Genomic DNA, 17,740 nt, shown 5'->3' on the forward strand with positions numbered 1-17,740 from the left:
TTTGCAGTAGTTCAGCAAGCAGCTGTGCCTGACTGCTATGCTCAAGACACTGCAGATACTAGGAGTCCAGAATAGGGCTCTGTCCCCAGTTTACTTACCTCCTTCCTCGATTTTCAGGTGTATTTTCTGAGGCTTTAATCCCCAAAAGCCATTTTTTTTTTTTTCAGTTCCTAAATCAGTTTCTCAGTCTGTAGTTCTTAAAATGGAGGCCTAGAATCCCTTCGGGTCGAAAACTAGGCTTGGGCAAGCAGGTGGGGGGAAGCACCCCCTTCGCCATGACCCACGAGGCCCTGTATAATCTGGCCTCCCTGCTCCTCTAAAGTCACCTCCTGTCACTTGCTCTCTTCCTAACATACCAGCTGTTCTCTGACTTTTGAAAGCGCTAACCTCATTTCTAATTCAGGCCACTGCGCTGACTTGCCTGGGATGCTTTACTCCAGGCACCGGTATCCAGGTCTCTGGCCAAGATGCTTCCATGGACACACCAGTTTAACAGGACCACTCCCTGCACTCCTCCAACCCAATCCACCCATCACTTGATGGTGGCACACCGTCCTAAAGCATGTATCGCTGTCTGACATGCCTTATTTACTTAGCGGTGGTTTGCCCCCCAACACTACAATCAAAGCTCCATGAGACAGGGATCATGTCTAGCTTGTCCCTCGCTCTATCGTTAGCTCCCAGAAAAATACTTGGCACTCATAAATAGGTATTCATTGAATAAACGCATGATCCCCCTGAAATCGTTTGCTTAGGTGTGTACATGCACCTATACTTTTTTTCTTCAGGGGAAAGTCCCCAGGTTTTATTAGACTTAAAAAAATGTTCATAACATCGCCCAAAGTAAGACTCATTAAATTATTAGGGAATGGTCCCCAGACCAGCAACTTTGGCGTCACTTTGTAGAAATATTCACTCAGACCCTAACAAAGACCTGCTCAATCTGAATCTATGTTTTAACAGGATGCTCAAGTGATTCGTAAGAATGTTAAAGTATGAGAACTGCTCAAGGGCAAATCACATAAAGCAAACATCTTTAGTCAGGGCTTCACATTCTTCACTAGGTCTCTGCTGGATGCAACATTTTCAAGGGACAAAACGCATGTTAAATACCTAAACAAAAAATACTTTAAGCCGTAAAGTTTAAAACGGAGATGTGAGCTTCTCACAACAGGTTCCAATTTTACACTATCTTCTATTTATCAATATACTGCCCTTGACAAATACAATTTGAACGAATGATCTAATCATTACAACCTACTTCATTAAGGTAGAGAGAGATCTGCTTTGTTAGTTCTTAACCATGACTCACATTGAAATTACCCAGGGAACTTAAAAAATACTGATGACTAGGTTTCCCACATGGAGATTAGGATTTAAATGACACGGGGTGTAGATTAGGCATTGGTATTTGAAAATGTTTCCCAGATGATTCTAACACGTAGCCAAAGTTGAGAACCATAGCATTACATAGATAGCAACATCCACTCCCTCCAAACGCCCCTTGCAACTCCCACTCCCACCGGTGGGTGAGAAGTGAAGGTCAGAAGGTCCTAATTTGATCAAATCTTCTTCAAAGTGTAGCTTAGCTCCTTTTTCTTTCCCCTTCCTCCCTTGTGAAGCCCTGCTTTCTAGAGTTTGGTTCCATACGGGGAGACTTGAGCAAATAAGCACATATATTAAGGTTAAAGCGACTCGTGGAGAGTTACAAAAAGGAAACGGGGAAGGCTAGAATAAATTCCATGCTGGGGGACTGCAATTAGAGGTACTGTTGTAAACTCATTGTTTTTTATATAACTGTATAGATATGTCCATAGATATATATTTATAGATATCTCTATAAAAAATTAAGATCATGAAAGACAAGGAGAGGCTGAGGAACTGACAGGAGACTAAAGACGTGACAACCACATGTGGCACAATCCTGGATTGGATTATTGGGACATAAGCAAAATTTGAACTGGATTGGCTGAACTATTGATATTTTCTCATCTTGCTGGTCATGCGGCAGTCATGTGGGAGGGTAGCCTTGTACTTAGGAGAAACACACTAAAGTATTAAGGGGTAACGAGGAATCAGGTCAACACTCTCAAATGGTTCAGAAGCATTTATGGGAGCTCTGTGTACTATTTCTGCAACTTTTACATAAATTGGAAATGGTATCTAAATAAAGCTTTCAAACGTAAATCAAATGTCACTCCTTTGCTCGAAATCTTCTAACAGAACATATGTCTACCTGTATGTGAATGTATGTGACTTATATGTGAACGTTCATAGCCACTTTATTCATAATAGCCCCAAACTGGAACCCAAATGCCCATCAACTGGCAGAACAAACTGCTCATGGGTGCAATAGAGATGAACCTTGGCAGCCGACCAGACAGGGCACAACCTGGTGATACAAAGCACATCAGCGGCTGCCTAGGGTCAGGGATGGGGGAATAGACTGGCTGCAAAGAGGCACGACAGGGCTTTGAGGGGTGATGGAACATTTTACATCTTGATCATGATTACACAACTGTATACAACTGCCAAAACTCATCAAATTGAACACTAAAATGAGTGTACTGTATGCAAATAACTTTAAAAATCCTCTAATAGTTCCCCAATTCACAGAGCATAGGCAAGTCCCTAAAGAGGCCTACAGAATCCCCTCCTCGACTTCTCCCCCCACTCCAGCCACAATGACCTCTCTACCTTCGCTCAGACAGCCGTTGACTGGGGGTGGGTCTGTGAAGTATTTTCTGTTCTCAGACAAGCTAACGACAGCCACTGAGAGTAAACAGCTAGAAAACTGAACAGCAATTGGCACTGCTCTAAGAGCCAAGAGCATGGTCCTTTTTCTGGTAATTCAGTTAATATATCTGACAAAAGCACATGAACTCAACAACTAGCTTATTCAGAAGAGTCATACTCTGAATGTGGCAAAGTTTTAGGAAAAATAATTATGTTCTCCTCCCTATATATGCAAAAGTGATGTGATAATCTACTCAATTCTAAAAGTAGTCATTTCATAAGTATAAAAATTTTAATACGGAAAAGTTTTGTTCAAAGAAATATTAAAACAAGAACACACAAAAAACGATCAATAGTGTCACTTTACTATGTGCTATCCATGCAAAAAATTGTCCACTTCTAAAGATATCCATCGTTTTATTAGCAAGGGACTAAATCAATAAGCTTAGGTATAAATCAAACGCTAAAGAAAATGAGCCCTGGAAACATTTGAACACTGGTGTTTAAGAATTACAAAGAGGCAGCAAGACTAGGATTGGCAACCCTTTGCAAGTCAGCCTATTTGTCTTCAAAGATGATCGATTGTAAAATCTTTCCCTTGGAGGTCTTTCAATAAAGAGGGTAGCTATTAACCAATTTCTTTGGGAACAATCCTGCCTCAAGCGGATAAGAGCATGAAATGTGAGGTCTGAAGAGAGCATTCCCCTGCCTTCTGTTTTACCAGGAAACAGTACATACAGTTACTCCTAGATGGCCGTTACTCAATAAACACTGAATGAAAAGATTCATGAAATGTCTACTACCAGCCAAATACTGTGCTCATTTATTTGAAGAAGAAGATCAAATTTAGATCCTGCCCAAGTCTTAGTTTCTTTTCTTCTAATATCCAGGATGATCATTTTTATCAATACAAGACTCATTTAAAAAAAAAAGACAAACTCCAAGATGGCAGTTCGTATGCATAAAAAATAACACTACAGAAAATCTAATCAAGGGCTTGATCTAACTCTCCTTTACTTTTATTAAAATGGTTCAATGTTTCTCTACCATTAGCTGCTCCAAAATAATACTAGAAAAGCACTCTATTACAGTTCTATTTCCTTACGGTATGTTCTAGACTAGCAAAAGTATTTGGTGATAGGACAGTTGAGCTAAAAAATGAAGTATTATGTATAGAATACAAATAAAAGTTTACTGTACAAAATTAAGGCCTTCATATTTCATACTTCACTAAGGCTAAAGAAAGACTAGGCAATTTTTTAAACCCCTCACAAAAATTTCAGTTTCACTTTCTCTCAAGCCCCAACTCTTAAAATGGCCAGACCAAATGTTATCAAAACAAACATTATAAATAACACCAAGTCCTTGAAAAGACAACTCTCCCAAATGTCATTTCTTGGCATAGGTGATCTTCATGGCATGAGACGGTGTGATCTTAAATCCTTGTAAAGCATCCCTGGCAGCTCCAGCCTGTCCGTCATTTTCAAATTCAACAAATGCAATGTCATGCCTCCCAGGTACCAAACGTACTTCCTTGAAACCAGGAAATCTAAAAAAGAAAAAGAAAAACAATTTATATATATGCAAATATATGAAAGATATCAAATACGTAAATGTTCATTTTGTGTTTAAATTTGTTATATTTCCTGATATTGGTCCAGGAAAAGTATCACATCCAAACAAGAATCCTGAGGATGAGAGTCTAAAACGTAATTAACACCATGCAAGAACTGCAGGAACAGTAAGCTAATTCTATTTTTGTCATTATATCAAAGCTTTGTTTCCTGTTTTACTCATCAATCAGAATTAATAATTCAAACATTTCAGGTAATTTAGCTTTTTATTTGCTAAATCAGCAGACTGGCTTCAATTCACGATTAATCCCAGACCAAAGCAATGACCCCGCAGGGAACTGTTGTTGTGACACACAGATGGACTCAACCCACAGACGTCCCATGTGTCCTGCAGGAGGCTCTCAGACAGACTTGTTCATGAAAAGACTTACTGATTAAACAGCATGGATAACATCATCTCATTAGTCTCTTCTGGTAAATTATTAAGGAATAAAATATAGTTTGGAGGGTAATCAGGGACCTATTGAAAAGAAAAAAGGCAAAGTTAGCTTTAAGTATACAAAAGATTGTAAGCCATCTGGCTCTTACATTAAAATCTAAACTTCAGAGAGTTACATTCCACAGTTTATGAAGGCTTATGAAATCGTACTACATCCAACACTAAAGCTGAAAAACAATTACACCAGAAAAACAAACAGAAACCTAACTGCAACTAAGAAAGCAGACATTCAAGTCACTTAACACATATTTGGAAGATCACAAATCTTATTAACAGCTTTTAAGTATTTAATTAACAGTATTTAAAGTATTTAAGTTTTAAGCACCTGGAGGTCAGCTGTAATTGTAATTTTAATTTTGTCATCTGGATTACAGAATTGAAAGATCCTAACAAAACTAGAGAAGGCAGCAATGTCATCCCTCTTCAGCTGGTGACCCTAGTAATAACACTCAGATATTCTATTCCTCTGAATTATTATTTACTACCTCTCAGCATTTAAGAAAGATTACCACTTAGAACCACTACTTGGTGACTTTTAATGTTTTCTGCAAGTAAATGAGGTACAGATAGCATCCAGTTACATACAAGTAAGCAGAAACAGGCACGGCTATTAAACTATCAGATACTGCAGCCTGAGGTTACAGGGCACAACAGAGAGACGGTCCTGTGGACGAGAACCTTGTCTGCAGGTGCATTTCATGAGGAGAAAAGATGAAGTGTAAGGAACTTATAGCTGACAGAATTAAGCTGGCACTTGTGAACTGGCCTATAATTATAGAAGAACTTCACAGTAGACAATATAAGAAAACACAAATAACTTAAAATCAGAGGAGGAAAATCTCCACGGATTCAAGGATCCTGCCAGACTCCAGCACCCGAGGAACCATGTAGGAAACCATCAGTAGGTAAGTGAGGCTTTCTCTTCAAGGCCTTTGGCGAGATTTGGTAAGGACTTTCTAAAACATCTGTATAAGGAGACTTCAATATATTGGTTCTGAGGAAGTAAGAGCAAGGGTAACTGTGAAACAACTTTGCTCTGTGAGAAAAGACGGCTGCATGCTTCAGCTGACTGGATGGAAGACAGCTGTCACCTGGCCAGACTCCCCAAGCTGTGGGTCTGCAAAGCCCTGGGCTATGTACATACAGAGCGGAAAACAAGAATGTCTGCTCCTGGCCAGCACAGAGATTAAACTCTGTCATTTTGATTCCATCCTTGATACAATACGGAAAGCAAGGAATAAAGTAAGTCAGGTTTTGCTTTCTCCCTTTTAAAGAAAATTAAAACACTTTGAGGAATGAGTTTCTATATTAAAATGTTACATAATTTAACATCTTATGTTTTTTTGATGGAATTATTTTCAGTTTTTAGAGACATGCACGTTATATATTGTTATTGGCTTATAATTTTATTTTAAAAAGTAAGTGCTCTATGGAAAAAATATTACCTGAGGATTTGGTGTTGAATTTCCTTGGGTATTCACTGAATTTGGTGTTCCCTAAACAAAAGGAATAGGGAAAGTTAAAATTTCCAATCGCTCTAAAAAAGTTGGAGGTGTTCATCATTACTGCATGAAAACAGTATTGATTTAAACAGATTTCTTATTCCATTTAATTTTACTTTAACAATTATTCACGTATTTGTCAGTTATTTTTGAAAGATCTAGCCCTACACTTTAAAGACTATATCATAAAATTTAACCTCTAAGCTTTAAAATTGTGAATATATTAATATCATACATTTATAATATATAAGTATAAAATTATGGAGAAATATATGGAAAAACCAAGAACCAAAAACCAGCCTTTCTTACTTTTTTTAAACAATTAGACATAAGTCAAACATTATATTCAGTGAAACTCATTTCTGATCACTTTCAACCCAAAAGTAACTACTTTTTGGATAATTTCACTTTTATCTAGTATTTTACATTATATTTTGAATTTCTGAATTGTTTAAAGAAAGGAGCTTTGAGTGGAATACTCATGATTAAAGATAATATCTACAGCATTACTTACAGGCAGCAGAACTTGAGAAATAAGCCAATAGACATTAACATATTTTGCAGAATCATGGAACTAAATGTCATGCAAATTCAAATAAAACTGTTCAATATAAATCTGCATATGTAAAGGTTTATATTGTAAGTTGGTGCTTAAACATAGACACTGGATTAGAACTCAACCACTCCAGGTTCTCAAAAGTCCATTTACACACACATAACATGCATGTGCACACACACACCCCTCAAAGATTATCCCTTGAGGGGAAGACAGACTCCCTGTTAAGTTTTTAAGACTAAAAGAACAGGACCTTCTGTCCATCTCACCTGACCAGGCTTTTTGTTTGCAGTTGTCGCAGTCTGTTCCACAGTTTTGGCTTTTTTCTTTTCTTTTTTCTTTTCTTTGTCAGCAAAAGTGCCACGCATTTTAGATATTATATCAGAATCTGTTTTTGCATACTGGATTCGCTGTTTTAATCATGTGAAAACAGGTTACTTTTCATTATGCTGAAAGCTGTTTACACTAGTCATTAATATTTCAAATTTCATTTCCCAAATACACTGCAAGCTAATTTTAAACACATCCCTAAGGAGATCTGTCAAATACACTGAGAGCCAAGTGAAAATAAATTGTGGCCTATGATTCGCAATGTAGACAAAGTTGGATTCAACTGTGTTTATCAGAAGAAAAATCACAGACTTTCATATGGGAAAAACAGGTTTGAAGTACCTGCACGACTGCTTCTCTCCATTTTATAGAGAAAACTGGGCTGGAAAGTTGTGTATCCCTTAGCAGGGACTCTCTAGGGTCAGGATGTGTCAATCATCTTATGCAAAGTATCGTATGGAAGTGCTCATTTCCAAAACTAAAGTACCAAAGATTGAGAACAACTTTCCTTTGAATCTGATTGTTTTTAAATGAAATGACTAATCGTGGCATCAACTCAAAATTTTAAAATGCTTTGAAAGGAAACAAAAAGATGGCATCACAACTAGAGCAACTAGGCCACTTGCTTACTCTTTCTAAGCCGCAGGAACAATATGAATCAGGGAGACGACAGGCAAGTGTTTCAAAACACTGTTCTAGGACACCACTTCATAAACCTTAATGTGCCTTCCAACTACCTGGAGAGCTTGCAAGACTGCAGATTCTGATGCAGTGAGTCTGGGTGAGGCCTGAGATTCCGCACTTCTAACAAGCACAAAGGGGATGGTGGGGTCCACACTTCGAGTAGTGTGGCCCTGGCCTAAAGCATTACCACACAGGTAGATTTAACACCAATTAACTGTCCCCAAATTTTTCCTAGGAGTTAAAACTGCTGCCTAGGGTGTGCCTATCTGCAAACTGCAACTTTCACTTCAAGGAAACACTTCTCTGGAGCTGAAAGAGCTGAAACTACCTCTGATCACAGCAAAACACAATGGTCCTACAAATTACTAACTATGATTGTCTTACATAGCAAGAATTTGGTCTCGGTCTGAAGGGAAGAAGTGACATCCTAAAGTAGTGTATGAAAGCAGGAAACTCGTCAAAACCAAGAGCAATTCTTCCCTTTCATTCACTTCAGCTAGAGATTAACATGCTGCGGAACAAGAGAGGAAGCGGCCCACAGCTCCTCCTCGGACCTGAGGCTTTCTCTGGCTGCTCCGAGGGTACTTATCCCTGCAAGCAACTCTGCTGGTCATGCAGGTCACCATCTAATCAAAAGGACAGGCTTAGACTAACTCTGCCTTGGTCCCAAGGATTCCCTCTCAACTCCCCTGGGTCTTCAACCTTCTCCCTGACCTGAACAGATCGTGGGCGACCTTGTGTCTGTTTTTATGACAGTGTCACCTGTGAAAATCTCTGATCTCAGCCACTGCTCTTAGCTGGCTGGTCTAGACCAGTAGTGCTCAAACAGAGGCGATTTTGCCCACCAGGGGACAGCTGGCACTGTTGACTGGAGATGTTGTTGGCTGACATGCTGACACGCAGCAGAGGTGAGGGATGCTGTTAAATGCTCTACAATGAGCAAATAGTCCCCCACAACAAAGAACTGTTCAGTTCAAAATGTCCAAAGTGTCAATGTTGAAAAACCTTGATCTGGAATAAATACCTGTAAGGGATAAAAGTCTACCCACAGCTTAGAGAAGGGGCAAGATTTACATTTATGCCGAAGGTTTCGTGACAGAAGCCCTTAGGAAGATGGTTCTAATTTACTGAGGAATTTTTGGCATTAAATAACTAAATGTCCTTGAATTACACAGTAATTTTCTTCTGAGTTCCAAGTTACAGCAAATTTTCTTCATTTCTGATCTAGTACGTTGGAATTAAAACAGAAGAGTAACTAAAACCACCTAAATAAATAAAAACAAGACAGCTCGAAGAACGTTCTTCTCTGTCTTCCAGGATGCTGGAGATTTGGCAGTTATCTGCTACCTCCCTGAAGAGAGAGAATGTACCTCCTAAAATACCTCCAATATAAGATCAGTCTAACGGATTTTTCCCATTGATTTAATAATTAGTTGGCCAGGTGAAGCCAGTGCCCAACACAGCAAACAATTTCCAGCTTTTCTGTATTTGAGTAACAGGCACATGCAAACTTATCATCTCAATTCAACAAAACAGCCCTGAAAAACCTCTATGGGAAGCAAGTGTTCCTCATATTATTGTAATTTTAGATCTAAATTAAAACCCAGTTTTATGCTCTTGCCAGCTGTGATCTCAATTATGCTATTTCTTCATACTACTAAGAAACATGAGCTAGTTTCAGGAAATGCCAATTAACTAAAAACTAGGGTATGTAGGCATAATCCCCCAGTTTTCTGGGGTAGACCTTTCCACACAGATGGTGCCCAGTCGCGTAGGAAATGATGGGAAAAGGAGCGCTAAAGAGAAGATAAGAAAACTTGCTCCAGTAACAGACAAAAAGCGCTCGGTCCAGAAGTAAACAGTGTAGTAGAGGGGTCCTCAAACTACTGACCACAGCCAAGACGGCCTGTTTTCGTAAATTAGGTCCTGGCGGAACACTGCCACACTCATTCATTTGCATACCATCTAGGGCTGTGTTTCCTGCTATAAAGGCAGAGTTAAGTAGCTGCAACAGAAATTATCTGGCTCACAAAGTCTAAGATATTTACTATCTGGCCCTTTACAGACTCCTAGTTTAGGAAAAAAAAAAATCACAATACTGAGTGTTAGGAGATAAGCTTCCAAAGTCCTTATGCTGCCACTGGTAATATAATTATAAACCAGATAGGCCATTAACCTTTCTGCGCCTGATTCTTCATTTGTAAAATAAAGAGATTAGACCAGTTGTCTGAACTGCAGACTATGGGCCAAATCCAGCCCGTGGCCTGTTTTTCTATAGCGTATGAATTAAAGACTTTTTTTTTAAACAATTTTAAAGTTATTAAACACACACACACACACAAATACGCAACAAAAACTGTATGTGGCCCACAAAGCCTAAAATATTTATTGTCTGATCCTTCCTGGAGGTTTTGCTGACCTGTGAATTAGATCAAACAATAGGCAATCTGCTTACATTTTACAGGGGGTGAAACCAAGCACCGGCACAGAGCCAGTTAACGGTAGAACCAGAATGAGGACCTGGGTCCTCAAAACTCTGGGCCTTGACTCTTCCCCCAACACCCACCCCGTCACATTCCAGTCCCAGAAAAAAAGCACTCTGAACATACCCAAGGTACGGTGTATGCACTCACATGCACAAGCCCTTGCTTTGCACTCTGTCCCCGCCCTGCTCCAGTCCTCCACCATCTCTTACACCGACAGGCGCCTCACTGAGCTCCCGACTTCCCTTCTGGCCCTCCCACAGTCCAGTCGTCATCCAGCAGCCAAACATGAACCTCATTATGTCACTCCTGAGTTTAAAACTTTGCATGTATAACTAGTTCATTTTCATTCATTGTCATTCATTAATAAAACCTATGAATTTAAGTCTATGAATTTTCCTTAGATCATTGCTTTATCTGGAATGCACAGCTTCTGATATATCAGTAATTCCTGAAACTTCAGATTAGAGTTCCTCTTTGACCCAGGATTTTTGTTTTGTGCTGTTTCACAAGTTTATGAACAGAGGTTTCTTTTTAATCTTCTGAGCTATTAATTTCTAGTTCTTTTGAGATAAAAATATTGCCTATACAGACATTTTTTTAAATATTCTATATGTTAATGTATTTTGTTTTTGCCCACTTGAACTATCATAAATCAAGTGCATTATAAACTCTACTACTGTGTTCCATAAAAAATGCAAATAAAATAAACCCAAACTTGTTTTAACACATAATTAAAAGTAGAAAACAATAACCATAGTTTCAAGTGTATTTTTACAAATCTACTATACCATTAATATCAAAGCCAAAATATTAAGATTGACTTACCATTGGTTTACCATAGAATGGAAATCCTTGTAACTGTCTCAAGGCGTTAGTGGATGAGCCCAGTTCCTTAAAGATAACAAAGGCTTGCCCTCTCATCTTCATGGTCTTTAAAGCCACAATATCTACCACATGGCCAAACTGAGAAAACAAGGCATACAGGGATCTCTTCAATTCTGGGAAAAATTAGAGGGGAAACAAGCTGTGAATGAAACAACGCCAAAACTCTTCATAAAATGACACTGCATGGAGTGCCTCCCCCACCACGTACTTACTTATTGATACAGTTACAAATGTTAATGAAAACATCATACTATTCCTATTGACTAATTTAAAAAGTTATCTGAAACCATTTTATCTTTGAGTGAAAACAGATTCAACACATTTTCAGCCCCTATTTTTATTTTTAGAAAGCCTTAAAATCCTTACACAAAAAGAAACCAACCATTATTTCAGGCACTGAGAAAGATGACTAGACGCGAGGACTCGAAGCAGTACCATTTTCAAGACGGCAGTAATTAAAGACACTTTGGCTGTGAACAAACATTTTTAAAAAGTACTTACCTTCTTTCTTAATTTTGTCATTCATGTTGTTGATATAAATTGTATGATTTGGTCTGATATCCATGTTTTGGGTTAAATTGTTCAAACAGTCTGGAGACAGTAACTATTCTGTTAAAACAGGAAGGATTAACATACTGTAGTGCGGCATAAGGACATAACAGAGGCGTTACTAACTTTTCAATTCTCTTTCAATCCCAAATATCAGAAATTATCAGTTTAGTGGTAGTCTTTAAAAGCTCTCCAGCACTTGCTAGCCCTCCTTCTTAAACAAGAGAACAGTTCTCAGGCTCCAAACTTGGTAGAGCACCAGCAGCCAGCCAAATTTTACTAACATTTCACTCAATACATTTATTTTACACTTTATCTTTCAAATGTGACAAGTGATGCTGTTCTTCCATCTGCCTAATGAAATAACTTTTATTTTTTAATCAACTACTTTAAAATTGAGTAGATCTGAAGAAAAGTGAAAAAGAAACTAGCAAAGGATGCCCAGTAAAAATTATTAACATAGAACAAGGATGAAGTCTGCTACGCACTACTTCATGGGTACATTTAAAAAGGGCTTTCATACCTATAATTTAATTTATAAACACCATCTCCAGCTGCCCTGACTCCCAGATTAACTGGAACCGACTTGAAAGAATGGAGCTCAGAGAGAGCAGTATCCCAGGATGCTTAAGAGCTCGGATTCTGGTACCAGCCAGAGCCGAATTCATATCCTGCCTATACTTCCTACTAGCTGCTTGACTGCGGGGCAAGTTCCTCAGTCCCTCAGGTCCACATCTGACAAATGGGGATGGTAACAGCATTCACCCAAAGGAACTCAGAAGACTAAGTAAGATAAAGTTCTAGCACAGTTCCTGCGCAGACAGTAAGCACTTAGAGCACCTGTTACTAATGGCTGTTACAAGTTAAGAGACTTGCCTAAGGTCACACAGCTAATAAGCAGGCCTGAGAATTCAGCCCTTGTCTTCCGGTCGCTTGCACTTTCCTTTCACACTCACCTCACTACTTCATTTTTTACACTGTTTTTAGCTGCAAATTGTGACCCTGCTTTATTTCCTTGGGTGCCCCACATGTTCACAAATATTTACACTGCAGGTGAAGAGTATATGACTGACAAGGGAAGAGCCCACGGACGGGGAGGGAACGTGTGCGGGTTACAAGGTGAAAGGTAACGCTTCCAACACCTGCGAGCCCCGAACCTGGAGGAGTGGGGTCGCCAAAGACGAGAGGGAAGTGACAGAGAGCTCAACGGAGGCAGACAGATCAGCGGAGAGACTCTTGGACTCTCTCATGCAAGGTGTGCTGGTGGCCTGGACTAGTGCAGGGCCACCGGGAGTCGCCTCCTCAATCCCAAAGGGGCCTCTGGAAGGCACCGGAAGGCGCACAGCGAGTTGTAAACGCCTCGCACAAAAAGGGACGCCAATTATCTTCCACTGCGTTCCCGCGAGCGCCCTCCCGCCACTCCAGACACATTCGCCCACTGCCCGGCCGGAAGCACAAGGAAGCAGCCACGCGATCCCCGGCCCCAACGCGCCCCACCGGAGAAAGGCTCCTAAGTTCGGGGGGGGTCCCCGGACCAGAGCGCCGGTCTCCGTCACCTCCGCGCCCCCTAGCCGAGCCTCCGCGAACCCCCGGCCGACGCGTCCCGGCCCCACCACCCTGCCTCGTCTACGCCCAGCTCCCACAGGGCAGCGTCGGCCGCAGCGGCAAGCGGCAGCGAGGAAGAACGCACCCCAACGCACCCGAGGCCCCCGCCGCGCGCCGTACCAGCCGAAAGCCGGAAACGGAGCCGCGTACCGGAAGTGACGCTGTCACGCGCCGCAATCGAGCGCCGACAAGTCGGGAAGCCGAGCACGGAGTCGATCCATGTCCCGCGGACTCCAACGGCAGCTGGCCATGTCTCTGCGCGTGCGCACACCTGGCGGGCGCGAATCGGGAAGGAGGAAAGGGAGGAGCTTGTGGGAACCGTGTAGGATTGGGCGGGACTCCTGGCGCCGTGGAGAGGGGACGAGGAAGGGGGGTGATTCCTGGCCCCTTCCAAGACTTTGCGCGGCTTTTACCCCCCACACAAGGGTGCCTTCCATCTTTCCAAATCCTATGTGGTTTTACAGCCGCCAACTACCCAGGCAAGTGCCTTGGTTTCGCCCTTCGCTGGGCTCTGGCTGCCCCGGTTTAATATCACACCCAGGGCAGCCAGTATCCCCACAAGTCAACTTCGATTCCAGGGACTCTGAGGGAACTCTCCTCCAACACTCTACGGATGAGCTTGAATCCCAGAGGCAGCTCAGTTTGAGGCCCCAAAGCGGAGGAATTGATATGTCTGTCCGCCCCTCTCACCTGATGAGGCAACAGCGCTCCACTGCTAACCAAACACCTGTAAGATCATCTGCCTACACTCACTCAGAAAAACATTAATTTCCTATCATTCTTCCCACTCTCTCATCTCCCCACAAAATGTCTACATTGTTAGAGGGTAATAGAAGTTGTTGGTGTTTAGGCCCAGCTGAATGGGAATTCCAAAAAGTGCATGCATTCATTCATGCATTCATCAAATGTGTGTACAGCATCATCCAGAATAGGAAATGGTGATAATGAGCCAAGGAGAATCCAATCTTGTATATTCCCCTTAACTAACATCTCTCACCCTCCATTTCCTCATCTGTAAACTATGGATCATAATAGGACTTCCTAGAGATATTGTGAGGATCAAGTGAGCTAGGTGTAAAGCCATTAGTACATTGCCAGACACAATAAGTGGTTCATAAATGTTATTTCTAAATGCTGGCTATGACTTAGACATATACGTGAAAGGACCAAATAGGTTGGTCTTGTAAGATGGGGGTTTTTATTTTAAAAGATCACCTAAAGTCACAACACCTTGAAAATAATGTGAGCTTCTTGAAGGTGGGGATTTTTGTCTGCTTTGTTCACTCAAGCACCCCAGTAACTAGAAATGTGGCTGCTAAGAAATGTGTATTGAATGAATAAATGAAGCTTCATGGAAAAATCAGACAGCACTAATCAAATATGATATAAAGATGAACATAAGCATAGGAGATAATGTTAATCACAGAAAAGCATTATATTATATATATAAAAATTAGAAGAAATGTAAATGGCCCTGTCTCAGTTAAGGAATTATGAAAGAATATAAAGAGACTATCCTTAACACATTAAAAGAGAATATAAAGTAAACAAAAACAAATTTTGAATAACAAGACAAGTTGCCCTGCACATTAATATGAGCATCTGAGCCATTAATTAGTTCTGTTTGATGATAAAGAGGATGCCTAAACTATTTTTTCTGAAAATAAGCTATAACCTGACTGTATTATGCGAGTGGTTCTGGCCAAGAGCTCTTCATGACTGTTAAAAGAGGACAAGGTAGGGCTTTGTGAAGAGACTCTACCGGGGCAGGAAATACTGCCAAGGGAAGCGCAGAGACCTAAAGGCAGACTGTTCGACATTAGGCTGTGAGAAGGAAATCATCCAATGCTGAATTAGTGGCAGTGATCCGCACGCTCTTTCCCAGGTTCTAAAAAGAGCCAGTGTGTTTTCCTGTCCTTGCGCAGTTGCCTGGGCTTCCAATATCCTGTTAATGGTCCTCGATGGTTTCCTGAATGATTTTGAGAAACCAGTAATTGAAAGCAGGACTGGGAAAAGAATGAAAGGGAGAGTGGAGCTTTTCTGGTTTTGTGGGAAGCCTTGCATGGCCTGGTTATACAACTATATTAAAAGCATTATAATATCTACACTTTGGTCAGATGTACTGTAAAATAACCATCATTCCTTTATAATCAAATTCACCTCTTGAGGATCAGATCCAGAAACAGATGTTCAAAACTCACGTTTTTAAAAATAATAGAAGAACAAATGGGTTTATTCCGAGTCCTGCTCAGTCCAGTCTCTCATATTTCAATTAGGCAACATGAGTTACTTTCCTGGGAAACAAGTTTTTTATCGAACTAAGTCCAGAGGCAGCACTATAACACCCTAGCCAAGTATCTACAGATGATGAAACTCACTTGTTTTAGGAGCAGCAGAAAAATTACTACAAACAGTTGGGAATAAAACTGTGTCAAGACATCTAAATTATAAGGATGAAAAGTGAGGAGTCTCTTAGTGACTCTGAATATACATATATTTTCTTACCTTATCTGCACATGTTTTATGTTTCTCGTTAAGTGTTTTCAGTATCTTGCTGTAGTAGTTTTGAGACAGGGCCATGTTTAAAGGAAAATGCATCATAAAACTATGAAGGCTAAATTTTGACTTATTATGTTAGAGCCGCGAAATGTACGACAATTTGTTTGTGTCTTCTTTCTCTCCCCTGGTGGTGATTACATTAAGAAATTTATGTAGAGTGAAATTATTTTCACAACAAGCATTAAACAAATCTATGCATTATTGTTGAGCACCAAGTCAGGCTTACCTTTCCTAGATGACTGGGTTATGTTAGCTGAAACTTCCTAAAAAGGACCCCCACCCCCGCAGTTCAGGGAAGAAATCGTTTTGTGTAATTATTTCCTCTTAGTCCACTTCAGTCCTTCTGTTTTATTCTTTTTGGAAATATTCTTGTTTTCAGGGAAGAAAAAAAACAAGTGACTTTCACCTCTGATATGTACTGCGGTGTTAATGTTAATAATGGGGTATTATTCACATCCCCGAGCATAATACCCTCTCCCAAAATAGGTGGAGTCTGGGATAGGCTATGGTAATATATGCATTCCATGAAGTTTGGAAGCAGTAGTTTGCCTTTAAAGACCTGATAACTAATCCAAAGTAGTGGGGGGGGGGGGACATGCACTTCTTCTGTTCAGTATTATAGTATGTGTAAGTTGTGCTCAGTGTGATGTCATCTGACCTCCCCTGAGGTTCACTAAAGTAACCGCGCACAACTGCCATTCCCTTCAGGACTGGAAGTAAGATGCCAGCCCTGTGAGGCCCACCTAACAAGCCAAATATTATACAGAAAAATCCTCAAGTACAGCAAGTTTTTATTCCATGATTCAATGCTGTAAATTTCTTCAGTCTTAATTCCTATGACAATTCAAAAAACCAAAGTTAAAGAAGGAAACTTTTTTTTATGTTGGACCTCAATTATGTACATTCAAACATGATATATCATTGATTTCGTGGGCATACCCCAGATACCCTAATCCAGTGCTTCTCAAATGTTAATGTGCACACAGGTCACCTAGGGATTTTGCTAAAATCAAATTTTGATTTGGTAGAGCTGGGAAAGGGCCCGAGAATCTGCATTTATAGCAAGATCCCAGGTGATGCTGATGCTGGTAGTCGTCCCCCATTTTCTGGGTAGCAAGACCCTAAGCACTTCCTCTTTAAGAAGGTGTGGTAAGTTATGCAACATTTCACACCAGTTAGCTCAGGAGCCACAGAGCCACTACCAGATGCAGAATACCATCTTCTTATGCAAACACAAACTGACTGTTTCTTTCAAAGGAGGTACTATTTATCTGAAACTTTATTTTATCTGCCTTCTACTGGGCACTTGGAAATAAATCTTAAGTGAGAGTGAGAAAGTCTGGAATTTTTGTTTCCTCTTGACATGAGAGTGTTTGATGGTTTGTGAGGCCCTGGGTCACTTTCGGATTTGTGGCAGTCGGTACAGCGGTGCACAAGCGTTCTGGTTCTTGCCTCCTTCCAGGCTCATGAAGGGCTTGCACTTCCCCACTCCCTTTGAAAATTGGCATGGTCGTGTAACTTGCATTGACTAACAAAGTGGGACCACATGAGCTATGCATCACTTCCAGACAGAAGTGTCAAGAGCCAGTCCACAATTCACCACGTGCCCTTTTTCCTGTCTTTGTGATCTTGGAAACATATCCCAAGATGGAACCTCTGTCAAGCTTAGGTCCCTGCGTGACTATAATGATTACAGAATACCTCCCCTACACACACACACATTCAAATTAGTCATGTAACATAAGCAAGAAATAATTAACTGAGATTTAGGGCAT

At 40.6% G+C, this 17,740-nt stretch overlaps 1 protein-coding gene across 5 annotated transcripts; it reads right to left on the reverse strand.

The window, feature by feature from the left end:
• Positions 1-3,128: 3,128 nt before the first annotated feature.
• SNRPB2 (small nuclear ribonucleoprotein polypeptide B2) lies at positions 3,129-13,623 on the reverse strand. Of its 5 annotated transcripts, none has more exons than XM_046679906.1 (7): positions 13,557-13,623; positions 11,754-11,861; positions 11,193-11,365; positions 7,137-7,277; positions 6,255-6,305; positions 4,742-4,830; positions 3,129-4,285 (listed from the first exon to the last, which is right to left on the reverse strand). In XM_046679906.1, exons 2-7 carry the CDS (start codon positions 11,815-11,817, stop codon positions 4,126-4,128), a joined length of 678 nt encoding a protein of 225 aa, XP_046535862.1. In that variant the 5' UTR covers positions 11,818-11,861; positions 13,557-13,623; the 3' UTR covers positions 3,129-4,125. The 5 variants fall into 5 exon arrangements, with proteins under 5 accessions (XP_046535862.1, XP_046535861.1, XP_046535864.1 ...); XM_046679905.1 differs by having other exon boundaries at positions 13,502-13,566; XM_046679908.1 differs by lacking the exon at positions 13,557-13,623 and adding an exon at positions 13,527-13,545.
• Positions 13,624-17,740: the final 4,117 nt, after the last annotated feature.

The sequence above is a fragment of the Equus quagga genome, chromosome 12 (genome assembly GCF_021613505.1).
Source record: "Equus quagga isolate Etosha38 chromosome 12, UCLA_HA_Equagga_1.0, whole genome shotgun sequence".
NCBI classification, from domain to species: domain Eukaryota; kingdom Metazoa; phylum Chordata; class Mammalia; order Perissodactyla; family Equidae; genus Equus; species Equus quagga.